Source organism: Tachyglossus aculeatus, chromosome X1 (genome assembly GCF_015852505.1).
Source record: "Tachyglossus aculeatus isolate mTacAcu1 chromosome X1, mTacAcu1.pri, whole genome shotgun sequence".
Classification (NCBI taxonomy): Eukaryota; Metazoa; Chordata; class Mammalia; order Monotremata; family Tachyglossidae; genus Tachyglossus; species Tachyglossus aculeatus.
The window spans coordinates 134,961,059-134,980,124 of record NC_052101.1 but is presented as its reverse complement, the minus strand read 5'-3'; the positions used below and the strand labels follow the sequence as shown (position 1 = coordinate 134,980,124).

At 51.5% G+C, this 19,066-nt stretch overlaps 1 protein-coding gene across 2 annotated transcripts in view; it reads left to right on the top strand.

Moving 5' to 3' along the window:
• Positions 1–3,369: 3,369 nt before the first annotated feature.
• The window catches only part of PPARG (peroxisome proliferator activated receptor gamma), a 52,574-nt gene continuing 36,877 nt past the window's right edge, over positions 3,370–19,066 (top strand). The window contains exons 1-3 of one of the 2 annotated variants that reach the window (XM_038772295.1): positions 3,370–3,592; positions 4,869–5,041; positions 6,964–7,102. In XM_038772295.1, coding sequence (XP_038628223.1) covers positions 3,373–3,592; positions 4,869–5,041; positions 6,964–7,102 — 532 coding nt within the window. In that variant the 5' untranslated portion in view covers positions 3,370–3,372. Of the gene's footprint in view, positions 3,593–4,868; positions 5,042–6,963; positions 7,103–19,066 lie in introns of those variants that run through there. The other variant, XM_038772296.1, reaches the window with a different exon arrangement.

Below are 19,066 nucleotides of genomic sequence, written 5' to 3'. Positions count from 1 at the left end.
ATTGTTGAGGGAGAAATGGAGTCTTCCTCCCTCTTGTCTCCACCTTGGTACAGCCTCCATGCCCTCCTGTAACAATAATAATAGTAATGATGATGGTATTTGTTAAGCGGGGGAGATACAAGGTAATCATTGTCCCACGTGGGGCTCACAGTCTTAATCCTCATTTTCCAGATGAGGTAACTGAGGCACAGAGAAGTTCAGTGACTTGCCCAAAGTCACACAGCTGACAAGTGTCGGAGCCGGGATTAGAACCCACGACCTCTGACTCCCAAGCCCGTGCTCTTTCCACTAAGCCATGCTGCTTGTAATCAATCAATCAATCAATCAATCATATTTATTGAGCGCTTACTGTGTGCAGAGCACTGTACTAAGCGCTTGGGAAGTCCAAGTTGGCAACATATAGAGACAGTCCCTACCCAACAGTGGGCTCACAGTCTAGAAGGGGGAGACAGAGAACAAAACCAAACATACTAACAAAATAAAATAAATAGAATAGATAGGTACAAGTAAAATAAATAAATAGAGTAATAAATATGTACAAACGTATATACATATATACAGGTGCTGTGGGGAAGGGAAGGAGGTAAGATGGGGGGATGGAGAGGGGGACGAGGGGGAGAGGAAGGAAGGGGCTCAGTCTGGGAAGGCCTCCTGGAGGAGGTGAGCTCTCAGTAGGGCCTTGAAGGGAGGAAGAGAGCTAGCTTGGCGGATGGGCAGAGGGATTGGGGGCATTCCAGGCCCGGGGGAGGACGTGGGCCGGGGGTCGACGGCGGGACAGGAGGGCTGAGTAGGTGCGAATGAGGTTGTCGTTAATGTAACTTGGTGATAACAAGGGCCTTTTTCCCGGGGTAGGGGGAGGGGGGAGTCAGTCAGGACCGGACCGGGAAGGGGGGTTGGGGGGCACTAGAAGGAAGGTCGATTAAGTGGGTGGGGGAGGGTGGAAGCAGGGGGCGTCTATGGCGGCGCTCGGAGGAGAGGAGCCTTCCGGGAGCAGCGGGGGCCACGCGGTGTGATGGTGGGCGGGAGGGCCTCTCGGGAATGGAGTCCCGGGTGTCTATGGCGGGCCTCTCTGGCGCTCTGAGGAGAGGAGCCTTCCGGGAGCAGCAGGGGCCATGTGGTGTGATGGCGGGCCTCTCGGAAACGGAGTCCCGGGCGTCTAAGGTGGCGCTCTGAGGAGAGGATCCTTCCAGGGGCAGCAAGGCCGCGCGGTGTGATGGCGGGCAGGTGGGCGGGCCTCTCAGGAATGGAGTCCCGGTTGTCTATGGCGGCATGCTCTGAGGAGAGGACCCTTCCGGGAGCAGCAAGGCCGTGCGGTGTGATGGCGGGCGGACCCCTAGGGAACGGAGTCCCAGGTGTCAATGGCGGCACCCAATAACATAGTCCACCAGGATCCAAGTCCTTTGCTACCACAGTGCTAAAGTGACTCTGTTTCCCCAACTCAAAACAGATCACAGGTTGTGGCCACCAGTGGGCAGGACCAAAAAAGAAGCAAGTGAAGACAGAGACAGGCAGACAGAGACACAGAGATGCACAAAGTCAGGCAGAAAGGGACAAACAGAGATGAGAGGAAGCAAGGAATGGGACAGAGGTGGCATAAACTCTGATGCATGGAATCACCGACCCTGAGGATTTTCCCACTGCTGACAGGCAGGCTCTAGGGAGCAGACTTCAAAATCAGTCAATCAGTCAATCAATCATTAGGGTTTATCGAGCACTTAGTGCAGAGCACTGCTCTGAACACTTGGGAGAATACAAGAAAATTAGTAGGCCTGATCCCTGTCCACAAGGAGCTGGAAATCTAGAGGAGGAGTCATACATTAAAATGCAATACAAGTAGGGGGAAGCAGCAGAGTTGAAAGATTGAAAGATAGGGGGTAGGAGTGCTCTAGCGTGCGTGAAGGCGATGCACCTTCAGAAGCGGCAGGTGGATGGCTGCAGGCTTGAATCAGCTTGGCTGGGTCTCCGGCCTCTTACTGACCCGCTGCCACCGCTGCTACTACTGACCTGCGGCCACCTCCACCCAGCCTACTTCCCGGGAGGCTCCCACCACCCCAGCCAAAATCAGGGCTTTCCCAGGCCTCGCTGGCTCCTTTTCAGATCAAACGTGGGCCAGTCCCATGAGGAGAGAAGATCTCCCCGGCCAGTGGCCTCTGTGCCTCGGCCATCGGCCATCCAACCCGACTCACGATGGCCAGCCCGGCTTGGGCTGGTGTCCTTGACCACAGTGTTACGACCTGAAGCTATTGACTTTTAGGCAGCGGGCAGAGTAGTGTGAGCTGGTTCCAAGTCAACCAAGTCCAACAGGTTCCTAGTATATATGGGTTTAAAGTCTGCTGCTGCTGCTGCTGCCTCCACCACTGCCTCCAATGAGGCCAAGTCTACTTGCACTTCCCAGTAGAGAAGAAACTAGCTAAGCGTTTATGGGGCACCCGTCATGGACACAACCAGTTTCAATAAGTGTGTGTGTGTGAGCGTGTCTCTTGCCATCTTAAGCCAAAAACCCAGGGAGCCAGTTATCTTCGGGCGGTTAGGTGTGTCTTTCTGCAGTTTGACTTGGTTCTCTGGCTTTTCTCAGGATTTTCTCCTTTAAGCATTTCTGTGCATTCTCGATTGCTGCCCGTTACTCGTATTGATTTTGCTGTTAGCACTGAAGCTGTTTCTGCCTGATTGTCGCACAACTGCTCCTCTCCTTGGCTCTCTTCCTTTGGTGAAGAGAACGATCTGAGTGAATGGCCCAAGCACCAATAAGAGCTGCTTGGGCTCTGGGATGGTCTCTTTCTGGGCCAAGTAGAGTGGCAACACTTAGGCCAGCTTGTTTGCTAGTCCCTAAAGAAGCAGCGGAGGTGGTGTTTATTCATTCATTCATTCAATCATATTTATTGAGCACTTACTGTGTGCAGAGCACTGTACTAAGCGCTTGGGAAGTACAAGTTGGCAACATATAGAGACGGTCCCTACCCAACAGCGGACTCACAGTCTATTATAATTCCATCATTAGTGTATGCTGTGCCCTGTACTGAGCACCAGGGTGGGTAAAGGATAATCAGACCAGACCTGGGCCATGTCTAGCCCCTAAAGGACTCCCAGTCAAAGAAAAAGTTGGCACGGAGCGTTGGGCTTAGGGATAATCTCTGGTAAACTTTGTTGAATCCCGCAGAGTAATAGATGCCCTGCTTCCAGCCAAGAGAGCTGAGTGACCCGTGGGGGGGGGGGGGGGGGGGGGAGGGGGGGATGCCTTCCCTCAGCAGATCGTTTGTCCTTGGACAGACGCCTGTCCCCGGCCTCACAGTCGGGGACTTTTCTCGGAAGGCTCCATTACTCCAACTGAAACGCTCAAGTTCTCGTCTTTCTCTTTTCATCCCAGACGTTACCATGGTTGACACAGAAATGCCATTTTGGCCTAGCAACTTTGGGCTCGGCTCCGTGGATCTCTCAGCCATGGACGACCACACCCACTCCTTTGACATCAAGCCTTTCACCACCGTCGATTTCTCCAGCATTTCAACCCCTCACTACGAAGACATTCCGTTCGCCAGGGCCGATCCACTGGTTCCCGATTATAAGTATGATCTGAAGCTCCAGGAGTGCCCAAGTATGAACTCAGTTTGACTTTGTGGGGAATGGCTCGGATTTGAATTTCACCCAAGACTTCCGATGCCCCCAAGGGGAGGGGGGTTCCAGAAATCACACCCTAACATTTGCCTGCTAGGTAGGGTGATAATTCTCCAGTCTTCCAGGGCCTCACCTATCCTGCTCCCTGAATATTTCCCTCTTTGTCTCTGGGCTCCACAAACAGGGCCAGGCTGGGGATATGGGACTTAGCCCTGACTCCGACACCCCGCCTGCCCCGCCCACGTCCCTCTCCCGACTTTTCACCAGACGATGGCTGAGATGTGGCGAATGGCATCTCAGATGGCCTCTGCCCTCTCCTTTCCTTCCAGCCCCTGCTCAAGGGGCTGCTGGCTGGTGGCTCTAAGGGCAACTGCCCCTCTTGCCATACCTGTCCCTATTAGGACCCATAGACAACTGCCAGCTCCTGCCCTCGTCCCCTCACACTAATCGCACCAAGTGATTGAGTTTCCTTCTTGCTGCAATACTGTCTGGCCTTGAAGAGCTTCTCCCTCCCCCATCCTCTGGCCAGGGGAACTAGACTATCCTCCTCCTCCTCTTCCTCCTCCTCTCCTCCTTCCCCGGCCCGCCCGTGACCTCTCCTCTGTGGTGTGCCTGTGCACATTCTTGTCACTTCTCCTTTCAGGACACTGTGCACAGAAAACTAATCAAAGCACCACAGGGCAGGAGGAGCCGGAGGGAGAGGAGGGGGTAGGGGTGGGGGGAAGGACGAGGGGTGGCCAGCTGGAGAGACCCAATCCCAGAAAGGTGCAGGGAGAGAGGCCTAGGCGTGGGGAGACTGGCTGGGCTGGAGCAACTCTTACAGGGAGCCTCTACCGCCAGTGCAGGAGTTCCTAGTAACTGGCAGTTTGACCGTATTGACTGGCAGACTGCGAGGAGGGAGGGAGAGGGTCCAGCCACTCTTCCAGGAGCCAGATGCCTCTCCCAGGGAACCACAGGACAAGTCTGCAGCCCAAAAGAGTTGATGTTCTTCGAGAAAGGCGAGAGGCCACCTTCTTGTCGGACCCCTATGCTTTTGTTGCAGCAAAGTATTTGATTCAGTGCTTTAGGAGCTCTGACTGCTACCCAGGAGAACCTGAAATGAGATGGCAGGCAATCATTTCAGCGGTTCTGGCATCTCTGTTGCCAGGCCGCCCTGCCCTGCCTCTATCCGCGATGTAGGCGTCAGTCTGTCATTTCCTCTGCCTCCCTCAGGCTCTGCCCCAGCCCTGATCTTCTCAGTTCTTCTCCATACTCAGGTGTCATCAAAGTGGAACCTCCGTCCCCACCTTCTTATTCTGAGAAAGCTCAGCTGTACAACAAGCCCCGTGAGGAAGAGTCTTCGAATTCCCTGATGACGATCGAGTGCAGAGTGTGCGGGGATAAAGCCTCAGGATTCCACTATGGAGTGCACGCCTGCGAAGGTTGCAAGGTAGGGCTGACCTCAGGGGCCCAGGCAGGGACCCTAGGGGTGTCTGGTTGCCGGGGAGATGTCACCCGAGGAGCGGCCGGACACTCCAGGATCAAAGCAACGGTTGCCCGTTGGCAGGAGCCAGGGTAGCGGGGCCTCAGGCCAGGGATGTGAGAATTGAGCCATGGCGGGTGGGGGTCTTGTGGCTGCAGAGGAGGCTCTCAGCGGCTCATCTAAAGAGAATTTGGGTCATTTTGTGATGCTCTATCTCCTTGTTGATTGCAACGTGTAATTCAGTCGACTGGACCCCGAAAGAGCAACCGCCATGCGAATCACTGTTCAGGTAGCCTGTCTGCACCTCAAAAGGCTAAATGGAACTGCGGGTTTGGTTTAGGAAATGCCCCCGTCGGGACCCAGAGAAAACAGCACGAGAACAGCGATAGGACCAGAGTATGCAGCAGGTGAAGCGAGCATTCCCGAGTACCCTCGGGACCAGTGGGGTCTTTGATGTGGAGAAGGGCCCAAAGGGGAAAGAGAAGGTCTGCTGTGGGTGATCCAGGACGGCCAACTGGCCACAGTGGTTTATCAGAATGCCAGTGGGCCACTTGGATCGAGGGAGGGAGGGAAGGAAGGAGGACGCTGGGGAGAGAGGAAGGGCAGGCTGGCTAGGACAGGAACAGAACTCAACTGAGCTTGGCTGTGGCTTTCTCAAACAAAAACTGCACTTGGGTGACCCAGAAGCCTGACTCCCTCCGACCCCTGAGAGGCGAGCGGCTGAGTGACCCTATGTGGAGCCAGGGAGCAGTAGAATGCTGAGTCCTGGATTTTGTTTTCTAGCACTCTCAGAAGAGAGGGGCGGTGGGCCAGCGGTGGGGGTGGGGAGGAGGGGGTGGCTCAGATGGAGGGACAAGCCCCCCGGCCCCTATGGGTGTCTGGGGAGAGACCACTAAGATAATTAGAACGTCGTAAGCAGAATGTCCACGTAAGATTCAAGGGGGAAATTTCCCCAAATCAATACTCTGCCTGGGACCAGGTGAATTTAACCAAAATTGGCCTCTGAATTTCACCGAGGTACTTTCCCTCAGGAACAGCGAACAAGGACTATAGGGGCAGGCAATTGGGTATGGGAGCCGAAAGGGTTTCTGAATAGAACATTCTTAAAGTCTTTCTGATAGACTTCAGGAGGATTTATGCAGACTTGAAGAAGAAAATCAGGGCCGAGCTGAATCCCGACCAACCTATGGGGCCTCAGGCAGTGGGAGACCCTGGTCAGAGTCAATGTCAGGCTGCTGGAACTTTGTGCTAGGCAAGGACCGGAGACCCCGAGAAATCTGCTCTGGGGAATCCGTTCCTAGTCAGCCGTTCCATCCCTGGCTCTGGTGATGTCTGAGGGTTTACCGGTTCAGAGTCCCGGGGTGGATTCCTCTGATCAGTTTGCAGTGGTGACCCCAGAGCCTCCTGCTCCTTCCCAGAAGGCCTAAGGAGGAACTCGGAGGTTCACCCTCCGAACATCTGCAAGTCCTGGTGTTTTCCTGGGGGATGGTGTGTGATTCTGTATCTCCCCGTGCCTTTGCGCCTGAGGGCTACACTGGTGGGGTGGTGCTCTCACAATCAGGTGAACTGAATGGATTGAGGGAAGTTTGCGGTCGATTCTGCCCTATGGAGAATGCCTCCAAATTATCCAAGGGGGAGTTTTGATCGGCTCGGCATGGGGCTCGGGGTGGGCCGCCCTCTGTTTTGCCAGCGCGCTCGGCCCGGGGCCAGGGGGATGAGGCCCCTGGCCGGAGCGGCGAGCAGAGATACCTGATTCCATTGGGTTGGATTGGCATGAAATAGTAAGCCGGGCACCCAGGTTCAGGAGGCAGGAAGGAGGGCCCGGGTGATCACATAGATGTGCCTAAAGACTCTTAAGAACTCTTTTTTTTCTATGTCCTCTTTTGAAGGGTTTCTTCCGGAGGACAATCAGACTGAAGCTAATTTATGATAGGTGTGATCTTAATTGTCGGATCCACAAGAAAAGCAGAAATAAATGTCAGTACTGCAGGTTTCAGAAATGCCTTGCTGTGGGGATGTCCCATAATGGTAAGTGCGCTGGTCACCTTGCCACTTGTTGCCACGCTACAGAGTTGCCACATTGCCCAGGTAGACAGAGTCAGGGTCCAGGATGCAGGCCAGCATTCTGTTCTCTCAAGGGTGAGATTTAGGCCATCTGCTTCGCTCCCACTTTCTTTCCTGTAAAAACGATTGTTGCGTAGCTGTTCCGTGACCTCTCGGTGGTGGGTAAGTAGTGCCCTTCCCACCCGTCACCGCCCCCCCACCCGCCAACTTCCATCTGGGGGTTCTCGGCAGCCAGACCTCTCTGTCGTCTCATCGCCGGGGCCCGCGGGATGGCAGGGGGCGGGTGTGGAAGGAAGGCGGGGGGAAAGGAGGCAGGGTGCCAGAAAGCGCACTGCCCCTTGATCTGTTCCTCAGTCCCGGAGCCCCGAGGGCGGTGCCTGCCTGGGGGCCGGACGGCCTCTTTCCCTCAAGGCATACAGGCCTGGTCCACTGGCTCCTCACTTGGGCTGGAAGCAGACGGAATGGTCTCACCCTGGCAGGGGGGGCCCGGGTGAGACCCAGCTGGTGCTTTATCCCGCTGGCTCCCGGGGGGCCGGGAGAGAAGGCTGCCAGGCGGCCACACGGCAGAGTCCCTTCCCGACCCCTTTTCTCTTCAGAAGAGGGAGCGGAGCCAAGCCTGAAACAAGTTTCTTTGGTCTTCTCTTTGCTCAGCATGGAACTGCCAGGAAAAGCATGGGGACCCAAAGAAGAGGCTCACAAGGTGTGAGCTCTTTGCATTCCTCTCTCGAGCTGACTTAGGAGAGAGATTTCGCCCAGGGGTGTGTGTTAACCTTCCCGACTTGGATGCAGCTGCACATCCTTATGGATAGGCCTGTATGTGTATAGAGCCGAAGTCCAACACAGAGGTCTCCCTCGGGAAGGTTAACACGTCTGTGGCCGTAATTCCTCCCGAGAGTTAACTCTACATGTCCTTTGGGGTTCAAAATGGATGACCCTACTGGAGACAAAAGATCATCTGGGTGACTGGCCATCCCACCTTCCCTCACAGGGGGCCAGACAGCTGGCTCTCATGGTGCCATGGCGTCTGTCCCCCTCCCCTTTATCCCTACCCCCAGCACCAGGTGTGGCTTTTGCTCCTCCCTCTCGGTGTCGTCGTCTTCTGAGACGGCCGCCCCATCTCGGCTGCTGCCTGACGGGCTGTCTCCCAGTTGTCCACTCCTCTACCACACATCGCCTGAGGTTTGATCTCAAGCATCTCTCCTGCCCACCTGGTCTACATCAGCCATTCTGCTCTCACGTGCCGCCCCACAGGGGTGTGATACAACGAGCATTGCTGCCATGCTGGGGGGGAGGGATCCTGAATGCATTCCAGGGCCTCACTGTGGGCCATCCTGCTTACTGTTAAATATTAATGATGTTAAGCATTGCACATTGATGGCACTTCTGGAGTGGCTCCAGAATTTGCATGTGAGGCCCGTGCTAGGGCCAGGTCGCCCAACCCAAAAGAGGATCGGATGCAAAATTGCTCTCTAGACCTTTTATTTGATCTCAAACTTGATGCCATGCAGGCACCACCCTCTGCTTAAAGACCTCTGCAAGGACACACTCTCTAGCTGTCTTGATTTGTTTTTCCCCCTTCTTGTTCATTCTTGCATTGTTGGGCATTCTACTGCCTAGGTAGCAGAATGCAGTGGCCAATGGAAAGACTTGGTTGGGTACAGGGTTCAGAAGGGACAAGCTGGTCCATGACCCTGGTCTTTGTCTTCAGGCTAACTGGCAACCCTTAGTGCTTTGCTGATTCTGGGAAGCCGTCATTAATCGTCCACCTGTCTTCTGGTGTGGGTGAGTCCACAACACAGTCTTCGGTGCATAGGAGCTCCAGTTCATATGCTTCATTATGGTCATCATCAGCGCTATTTATTGAGCACTTTCTATGTGCACAACACTGGAATGGGGCACTTGGACAATATTCCATAGAAGTAGAAGTTGATATGGTGTGCTCTTGGCCCAGTGTAAGCACTCTTGAGATACTAATAAGAGGAGTGGTCCTTTACCTCAAGGAGCTTGCAGCTTGCAGTGTAACTGGGGAGGCATTAGGGGAAAAAATCAACAGCAATTCAATAGGTTAAAAAGTCAAAGATACAAATGATCTGGGGGACTTTTGATAATGCTCTCAACCTATTGAGGTGAAAGAGGTTCTCAGGTGATCAGAAGCGCATTGACACAAGCTTCCCAGTCCCTTCATGCAAACTCAGGCATATCTGGGAAACGATGGTGGTGGTGGAGATGATGATGATGACGATGACGATGATGATGATGATGGGGTTTCCCATCAAGAACAATAGATGAGCCTTGGTCCCTAGACTTCAGGCCCAAGATGAACCTGCATGAGGGATTCTAGCCCTGATGGTGAGTCCAGCTCCCCAGGTGCTCGCTCGTCCTTGCCCGTCGAATTCCTGCAGGGGCACAGAATGCAACAAGCAAGTAGCAGGCAGGGGAGCAGCAGAGGGCAATGGCACATGAAGGTGTTTGACCGGCAGGACCCATGAGCGGTTTAAGTGACCCTGACGCTGTGCCGGCAGGCAGTGGCCTTGGTAGCCACTGCAGTCTCTGCTGCCCACCTTGGCCAGCTGTTTTTCAGGGTTTCTGCTGGGCCATTCCACCTCGTGGAGCACCTGTCAGAAACTTCATCACTGACAGCACTGCCCCCACTGGCATTCTCCTACTTGCAGAACCAGGATTCAAAGCCTATATCTAGTCCCTCAAGTCCCAGAGCCAGACTCCTTTCCCTGGCCCAATAGTGGGGCTCACGTGGCCTGAGTTCCCAGCCCTGACAAACACCCCTCCAGTTTTGACGTGGCCTGTCATCTCATGGCCGAGTGATTCAGCTCCTGACGAACTTCTCGGGGCTGCCGAACTCTTCAAGTGGTCGGCAGAGCCCAGGCCGCATCCTTCTGTGAAGCCCATGTGCTGTCCCTGGTGGGCAACAGCGCTGGCATTGACAGTGGTGGTCTGCCCAAGTGGCCTCCAGCTGTCATCCTGCCAGCAGTGATGAGCAGGGAGATTGCTGGCTGTCTCTCCCGCATCTTCCCTAAGCTGGCGGGGAGTGGTGGTGGCTTGCCGGAGGCTGGGAGGCAGCTCCTCAGCTTTCTCCCACCCCTCCCCAGCAGGAGATCCCGGCAGGTACTGGTGGGGTTGGGCTCTCAGCCATTCTCCTGCCCGGGCTCAGGTGGCCCCGGAAGCATCTGCACCGGGGCCCGGGAAACAACAAGCGAGCAGGCAGGCGGGCAGGGAGACAGTGCAGGTGTAGGGCAGAACCCACGGATGGCCACAGCGACCTCAATGCCAGGCCGGGGCACTGTGACCCAGCGGGCGGGGGCCCAATAGTCAGCCGCTCTTCAGGATCCCCAAAGAGCCCACCTCATCCAGGGGTGAGTCTTGGGTCAGAACCCTTCCCCGCTGACCACCCAGCCCCAGCCCCTGCTTCTGGCAGTTTCAGAAAATCAACCGGTGGTATTTATTCAGCACCTACTGATGATCTGTTTCTCCTTGTTTTGGGGGCATTGGCCCAACCAGTCCTACAGGGATATTTCGAAGATAAAATGAGGGTAGACATGAAAGTGCTTTGGATACGAATATGCCTTGGAGGTTTATCTAACCTGATTAACTTGTCTCTTCCCCAGAGCTTAGAACGGTGCCTAACACATAGTAAATGTTTAACAAATATAATGATGATGATGATGATGATAAAAATATTAGGACTTTATTTGACTTAAACTGATTTCTACCTGCTGAATTTGTGTTTCCATTATAGCTAACCCCCTCAAAAAAACCCCGAAAAACCCAAACTAAATTTTTGCTTAGTTTTTCTTAAAATTTTCCCTGCCAAGGCCCGGATTTTTCAATTTGCAAATGCCTCCTGCTTCTGCCCATGGTTGACCAAAATCAATTTAGCACAGCTGTGGGATGAATTGTCCACGTAATGATACCTTGAATTTGTCAAGCACTTCGATTTTTCCAAAGCACTATTACATGAATTACCTCACTTTATCCTCACAACCTCCCTAGAGGCAGAGCACAGAACCCTCATTTTACAGAGGAGGAAACTGAGTCCTAGAGAGGTTATCTACTTGCCTACGGTCACATAGTACGGCCAGAGCAGAGCCAGGACTCGAATGCAGGTCTCCTGACTCCTGAGACCATGCTCTTTCCTCTAGGCCCTGGACGTATCTCCATTGTAGTTGATAGCCTAGCCATCTGATCTGGAATGTGCTAACTGGAAGGTTTGGCCATTTGAAGACAGGTGGTAAATGTTATTTTGCCCCACTCGGCACAGTCTGTAGCTGCCTTGGGTGGAGGACGATCAGATAGGGGCACTCAGGGTCAGAGTAATCCACTCAAATCGACCTCGGGCAATTTACACCTGTTTCAGGAAGAGGCCCAGGGTCAGTTTTGCTTGGTCTCTGTGTGAATGTCCTCCCCCTGATCCCCACGCTGAGCCATCCCTTCAAAGTAGCCTTTGCAGTTATTTGGTTTTGGGTTGGCAGCCAGATACCCTAAATTCAGTTTGAATGCGGCCCTTGGGCTACTGGGGAGCTGTGATGTCCCTACTAGCTGGGCTCTGGGTGATAATGGGGAGCTGTGGTATCCAGTGTGCATTTAGCTGTCGGGACTATTTGCAAATACTTGGAAAGGAGTTGCGGTCCCAAACAAACAGCTGCCTGGCAGAGGTGGTTGTACGGGGATTGTGTCCAGTTTGTGTGTGGATTGTGCACTGTTTATATGTGGGTAGTGCTCAATTTGTACATGGATCATGCCCAGTTTGTATGTGGGTCAGGCAGTTTGTGTGTTGATCCTGCAGAGTCTGTATACAGTGGCATTGATTTACTGCTTACTGTGTGCGGAGCACTGTACTGAGCTCTTGGGAGAGTACAATAGAGTGGATAGATAAGATCCCTGCCCATAAGGAGCTTACAATCTAGTGAAACATGCAGGTTATGCATGTACCGTGCACAGTTTATGCATGGATCATTCACAGTGTGTACCTGGATCATGCACATTTCGTACCTGGATCATGCACAATTTGTATATTGATCCTGCAGTTTGAACAGAGATCATGCACAGTATGCCCGTTAAACCTGATTTCCCTGTGAGGTGGGAGCAGAGCTGGTTGTCTACCAAGATAAACTCCTTAATTTGGCCATTCAAACCTGACTTTTCTGTGAATGGAACACATGGGTGTTACCTTTCCAACTGTATTTGAATCCAATAAATCTCCATGCTACCAATTTATGAGCAATCCTCTTTTTTACAAAGTCCAGTTAAGTGAAAGTTCCAAAGGATCCCCAAGCTTTCCGTGGATCCTCAGAGCCTCCCCCCAACCACCACTGACCCCCTCGGTTTCCTCTGTGGTAGCACTTTGGCCCCAGTGGACTTCACCTTCCAGTTGCAGGTGAACCTGCAGAAAGCAGGTTCCCCATCGCAGTAATGGTGATAATGATTATGGTGGTATTTTAAGTGCTTACTTTGGGCCAAAGCATTGTGCTAAGCACTGGAGTAGGTGCAGCATAATCATATCGGACCCGATTCCTGTCCCGCACAAGGCTCACGGCCTGAGGGAGGGAGAGTATCTTGTCTCCATTTTACAGGTGAGGAAACTGAGGCCCAGAGAGATTAAGTGAGTTGCCCAAGAGTACACAGCAGGTGCAACCCTGGTGCAGTTCCAGGCCTCAGCCCACATCCCATGGCCCATAGCCTCCCTGGGAAGGTGCCTGAATGTTTACTTAAGAGTCAATGCCCAAGCCCAAAAGGGCTGATGTGTCCCCTTTGTGACCATTTCATTTCCCATCATCCCAGAGCACAGAGAGACCATGTCCCAACAGAGCTACAAACAGGCTGCAATCAATCAGTCAATTGTATTCCGTGAGCAATCGCTCTAGGCAGAGCATCCTACTAAGCACTTGGGAAAGTACGATAGAGTAAGTGGACACAACCCCTACCCTTTCTTTTCTTTCTTTCTTTTCTCTAATGGCATTTGTTAAGCGCTTACTATGTGCGAAGCACTGTTCTAAGTGCTGGGGGGATACAAGGTGATCAGGTTGTCCCATGTGGGGCTGACAGTCTTCATCCCCATTTTACAGATGAGGGAATTGAGGCTCAGAGAAGTTAAGTGACTTGCCCGAGGTCACACAACAGACATGTGGCGGAGCCGGGATTAGAACCCACGACCTCTGACTCCCAAACCCGGGCTCTTTCCACTGAGCTATGCTGCTTCTCCTTGAGGAGTTTACAGTCTGTTGTGTGCAGAGCAGTGTACTGAGCACTTGAAAGAGTCCCTTAGAGTTAGGAGCTTCCAGTCAGTCTACTGTGGGCAGAGCACTGTACTGAGCACCTGGGAGAGTACAGTTCAGTCAGTAGACACGATCCGTAGCCTCAAGGAGCTTCTAGTCTAGCAGAGGAGACAGCCATTAAAATAAATTCGACCCAGAGGAAGCAATAGAATGAAAAGATATGTGCATAAAGGGTGGGGATGGGAGTGACTCCCCTAGTTCTTAGGAGATGTGGAAGTGCTGAGGTGGCAGTGGCGGCTTCGAGGGAATAGAGCAGGGAGTTGAGAGAATAGTCAGGGATGGTGGCCTCCTAGAGGAGACGGGATTTCTGAAGGGCTTTGAAGATGGGGAGAGCGGTGGTCTATCGCATGTAGGTCCCCACCAACCATCACCTTCTGCTGACGGGCATCACGTACTGGTTCCATGCCACCCAGGTGCTTTGCATTTGTAGCCCTGCAGTCAAGCGAGGGCTGCATTTCAGATGATGCAACCAGGTTATAATAAACTTATATCATCCTCTTGGGCAAATCATTGACTTGGAGTCATTGTCCCTAGGCACCAGAGAGAATGCCCTTTCCGCTTCGAATGCTCTTTGCTTTTAGTCTATAAACATTCCATCGGAGTGGCCCTTGGAGAGAGGAGAAGTCAGGAAGGGCCCGGGGCCCCAAAGTTCCCTGGGTGAGACTTCGAGTTTCTGAATCAAGAGCCCTCACTTTTTCTCATTCATTCAATCATATTTATTGAGCACTTACTGTGTGCAGAGCACTGCTCCAAGCGCTTAGAACCTGAGACAACCATGAAGAAACAGGAATTACATGTCATTACATAAAGGCTCTTGCAATTCTGAGCATAAAAGACTGTGAACGTGATGGGGAAAATCTTTTTTTTTTTCGAGCTTCTTAGAGGAATGTATTGCCAGTAGCAAGAAGCTGGCGCTGAATGAGCTCTGCACCTCAATGAACGGCCACTAGATCTGGATGGTTTTTACTAAAAATCAACTAATAATCAATATTAATAAAAATAATAATAGTAATAATGGTGTTCGGTAAACTTTTACGAGGTGCCAAGCACTATACAAAGCATTGGAATCTGTATGCTCTTTGTGGGCAGGGATCATATCTACCAACTCTGTCGTATTGGATTTCCCAAGCACTTAGTACAGTGCTCTGCATGCAGTCCTCAATAAATACCATCAATTGACTGTGTAGAGCCAAGATAATCAGGCTGGATATGGGCCCTGTCCCACAAGGGGCTCACAGTCTAAGTGGGAGGTTGAATGGGGATTGAATCCCCATTTGGCAGATGAGGAAACTGAGGCACAGAGAAGTGAAGTGACTTACCCAAGGTGTGGTGCTCCACACACAGCTCCCAGTGTGCCCTTTGGCAAGATGGGACTTAAAAGCTGCCTTTTGTTCTTTCCTTGGGCATTTTGGAAACTCAAAACCAGAGAGCTACTTAAATGACTATTGGCTGGGCATCCTGGGCAACAAATAAGATAGCACATTTCTTTCAAGTCACAAGCACATCGTTTAGCACATCCACCTCTGTGTCGGAAAGGGCTCTGGGGAGGGGGTGCCCATAGGTTCAGACCCCAGGGAACATCCCACCACTGTGGATCTGCACTTAGTACAGTGCTCTGCACACAGTGAGCACTCAATAAATACAATTGAATGAATACCACCAACTTATACTCTCTAAGCACCACTCTCTCGGTTTATTGCCACAGTGGGGTAAGAGGTGGATCAGAGTTGTGAATTCCTTGTTCCTATGCAGATGAGAAAAGAGTTGCCTCCTCTCCTCTCCAATCCCAAGGGAGGTACGTGATCTCCACCTAGCCTGAATGTGACCCTAGTGTCACCCATAGAAGCGTGCGGTGCAGGACAAAAAGAATAGAATCCTGGTGCTGGAGAGCCCTTGAACGAACCTTCAAGAATCAGTCAGTTCCCAGTCCTGAAATGAACTGGACCACCCTCTGTCATCCAGCTTCCTGGGTTATTGTCATCGTCGTCATCATCATCATCATCGTAATTTGTGGTACTTGTTAAAGCACTCGTGTGCAAGGCCCTGGACTAAGTACTTGGGAGAATACAATACCGCAGGAGAAGCAGTGTGGCTCAGTGGAAAGAGCATGGGCTTTGGAGTCAGAGGTCATGGGTTCAAATCCCAGCTCCGCCAACTGTCAGCTATGTGACTTTGGGCAAGTCACTTAACTTCTCTGTGCCTCAGTTACCTCATCTGTAAAATGGGGATGAAAACTGTGGGACCCCCGTGGGACAACCTGATCACCTTGTAACCTCCCCAGCTCTTAGAACAGTGCTTTGCACATAGTAAGTGCTTAACAAATACCATCATTATTATTATTATTGGTAGACGTGTTCCCTGTCCACAAGGAGCTGACAGTCTACAGAGGGAGATAGATGTTAATATAAATAAATCACTTATAATATATAGTTTAAAGATATGTACATCATCATCAATCGTGTTTATTGAGCACTTACTGTGTGCAGAGCACTGTACTAATAGTGCTATGGTGTTGAGGGTGGGATGAATATCAAATACCCAAAGGTGCATGTGGTGCATAAATGACGCAGAAGGGAGCTGGAAGGGAAAGCAGCGTGGATCAGTGGAAAGAGCCCGGGATTTGGAGTCAGAGGTCATGGGTTCAAATCCCGGCTCTGCCAATTGTCAGCTGTGTGACTTTGGGCAAGTCACTTCACTTCTCTGGGCCTCAGTTCCCTCATCTGTCAAATGGGGATTAAGACTGTGAGCCCCCCGTGGGACAACCTGATCACCTTGTAACCTCCCCAGCGCTTAGAACAGTGCTTGGCACATAGTAAGCGCTTAATAAATGCTATCATTATTATTATTCTTAAGGAGGGCTGAGTCGGGGAAGGCCTCTTGGAGGAGATGTGACCTTAATAATGCTTTGAAGGAGGTGAGAGTGGTCTGGCGTATATGGAGAGGGAGGGAGGTGCAGGCTAGGGGAAGGACTTGGGGAAGGGGTCGGCGGTGAGCTAGATAAGATCGGGGCACAGTGAGCAAGCTGGTGCTAGAGGAGCAAAATGCGAGGGCTGGGCTGGAGTAGATCAGTGAGGAGAGGTAGGCGAGGGCCAGGTGATTGAATGCTTTAAAGCTGACGGCAAGGAGTTTCTGTTTGATGCGAAGGTGGATGGGCGACCACTGGACGTTCTTGAGGAGTGGGGAGACCTGGACTGAACGTTTTTGTAGAACAATGATCCGGGCAGCAGAGTGAAGCATGGACTGGAGTGGGGAGAGAAAGGAGGCTGGGGGGTCATCAAAGAGGCTGATGCCGCAGTCAAAGCAGGGTAGGCTATGCCTCAGACTTGAATCCCCAGAAAGGCCACCCCAGCCACCCCATCCATATGCTTTTTGGGCCTGGAATTTAGACCCCATTCTCTTCTGGAATCACTCTGCCTGCCCTGGAGCCCTTCAGGGGGTGCCCAACTCATGACTGGGCCAGCTCAAGGGCTCTGGGGCTGACTGGGATCTGCAAAAGATGTTCAAGGGACTGGCCATAGGACTAACTTCGTGTCACTTGTGACTTCAGGCCCTGCTAACCTACATTTCAGGGAGAGGCAAGGGGTGGCAGGGACGAGAGAGGGGTCTTCTTTGGGCCAGTCTTCTTTCCTGGCTTCTGAATTAAGTGTTAGTCGCCGGGGATTTGGCTGGTAGTGCTGTGATATCCAATGGTCACAGCTCTTTTTCCACTTTGCAGATGAGCCAAAAACCTAAATAACTGCACTTCCAAGAATCTCCAACCTTCCTTTTCATCTTTACCTTCATGCCGGAACCATGAGACTACAGTCTCTTGCTAACCTAAAATAGGCTACAAATAAGAAACCAAAGTCCACAATTCCACAAGTGTCTCATTCCATAAGATTCCTCAAGTACCATGGAGATGATTCCAAACTAGAATTTTGACAACCAGTTTCACTACTAGAAAAGGCTGACCACTAAAGTCCTAGAGGACCCACGCATGTGTCTAATACAGTTTTTCCACATTTTAAAAAGCAGGTTGTACAATTTGGGAGGAGGGTCAGGGGGAATTATCTTTGTGATAAGAGGAAAATTCCTCTAGACTGTAAGCTTGTTGTGGGCTGGAAGTGTGCCTGTTTATTGTTGCATCGTACTCTCCCAAGGGCTTATACAGTGCTCTGCACACAGTAAGCACTCAATAAATGCGATTGACTAAAAAGTAGTTTTACCAATTTTGGGGAGCCCACATTTCTAAGGACCATTTTTTTATTCCTCCGAGTAGTCATTCCAAGATGCAAACCAGAAAAAGAATGTGTAGCTGAGGGCAGAATCTAAACATGCAGTAGTTGGGAAAACTAGACTAGGAGTAGAAAATAGAGAAAATAAAGAGAAAAATCAGCATCTAGCATACGACAAAAGTCCCAAACAGTAACAGTGTAGACGAGCATCATTCTGTGGAATGGTTTTATTTCAATAATAGATTCCTAGAGCTGGAAGTGATCTCATTAGATCATTTGGTCCAGCCCCCTGCTTCCAGGCAGGTGAAGAATATAAACAAATTGTTCCCATAAAAACCCCCAAAGTCAAATGATCTAAAAACAGAAATCTCTGAAAGGTCCAGATGCTGAAACCATCCAGTCATGGACGAAACATCCTGGGGGGCCCAGCTGAGAGGCTGGAAGTCTATCTTTGCTTTCGTTTGGGGTTTCTTGATCATCCTCATAGTTGTTATTTGTTAAGCACTTATTGGGTGCCAAGCACTGTGTGAAGCACTAGTGTAGATGCAATAGAATCAGATCGGACACAGTTCCTGTCCCACATGGGGCTCACAATCTAAGTTGTTGTGGTTTCAGGGGCGGTTCCTTGATGTGTTTTTTTCAGAGAACCTTGGGCAATTAGATTCTTTGCATTTGTAGTTTTTTTCTTAACCTTATTTGTGATGGTTTGTGGTGGAGCAGGCAGCATGGTATTTGAAACTACCCTGGTGTGTCACTAATGTAAGTGGTTGCCTTGAAGTTGGGTCAAACTCTTGACAATTAGCAAGGATTTTGATTAATTTGTCTACTTTGTGCATAGGGTTTGTTTGTTTTCCAACAGCCTCGTCATGACAAACGGGCCTTCCGCAAAACTCTGGTGCCTCACGCAGAGCTGTTGCCAACAGATCATGTCAGTCCCCACTCCCCACTTCTCCCACCTCCTCTCTCTCTCCTGAGGAAGCGGCTTAAGAGCCGATGATCCCGTGGAAATGAGGCTTCGCTGCCAGCTGCTTCTTAAGTCTGAGTTCTGCCACTAACATTAGCCCATGAGTTATTTCACGTCAGGGGAAGACAGCTTGCTCAAGTGGCTGGGGAGAGAAGAGCAAAGAGCTCTGCCTGGGGATGAAGGAGGTCGGGGAGAGAAGAGGGGAAATCCGTCTGTTCTTGGAGGAGCAGCGTGGCGGCTTAGTGCTCTGCACACAGTAAGCGCTCAATAAATACGATTGATTGATTGATTGATTAGTGGAAAGAGCACAGACAGGCCTGGAAGTCAGGGGATCTGGGTTCTCATCCCGGCTCTGCCACTTGCCTGCTGTGTGTGACCTTGGGCAAGTCACTTCCCTTCTCTGGACCCGTTTCTTGGCTGCCAAATTAATCAATCATATTTAGTGAGCAAATACTGTGTG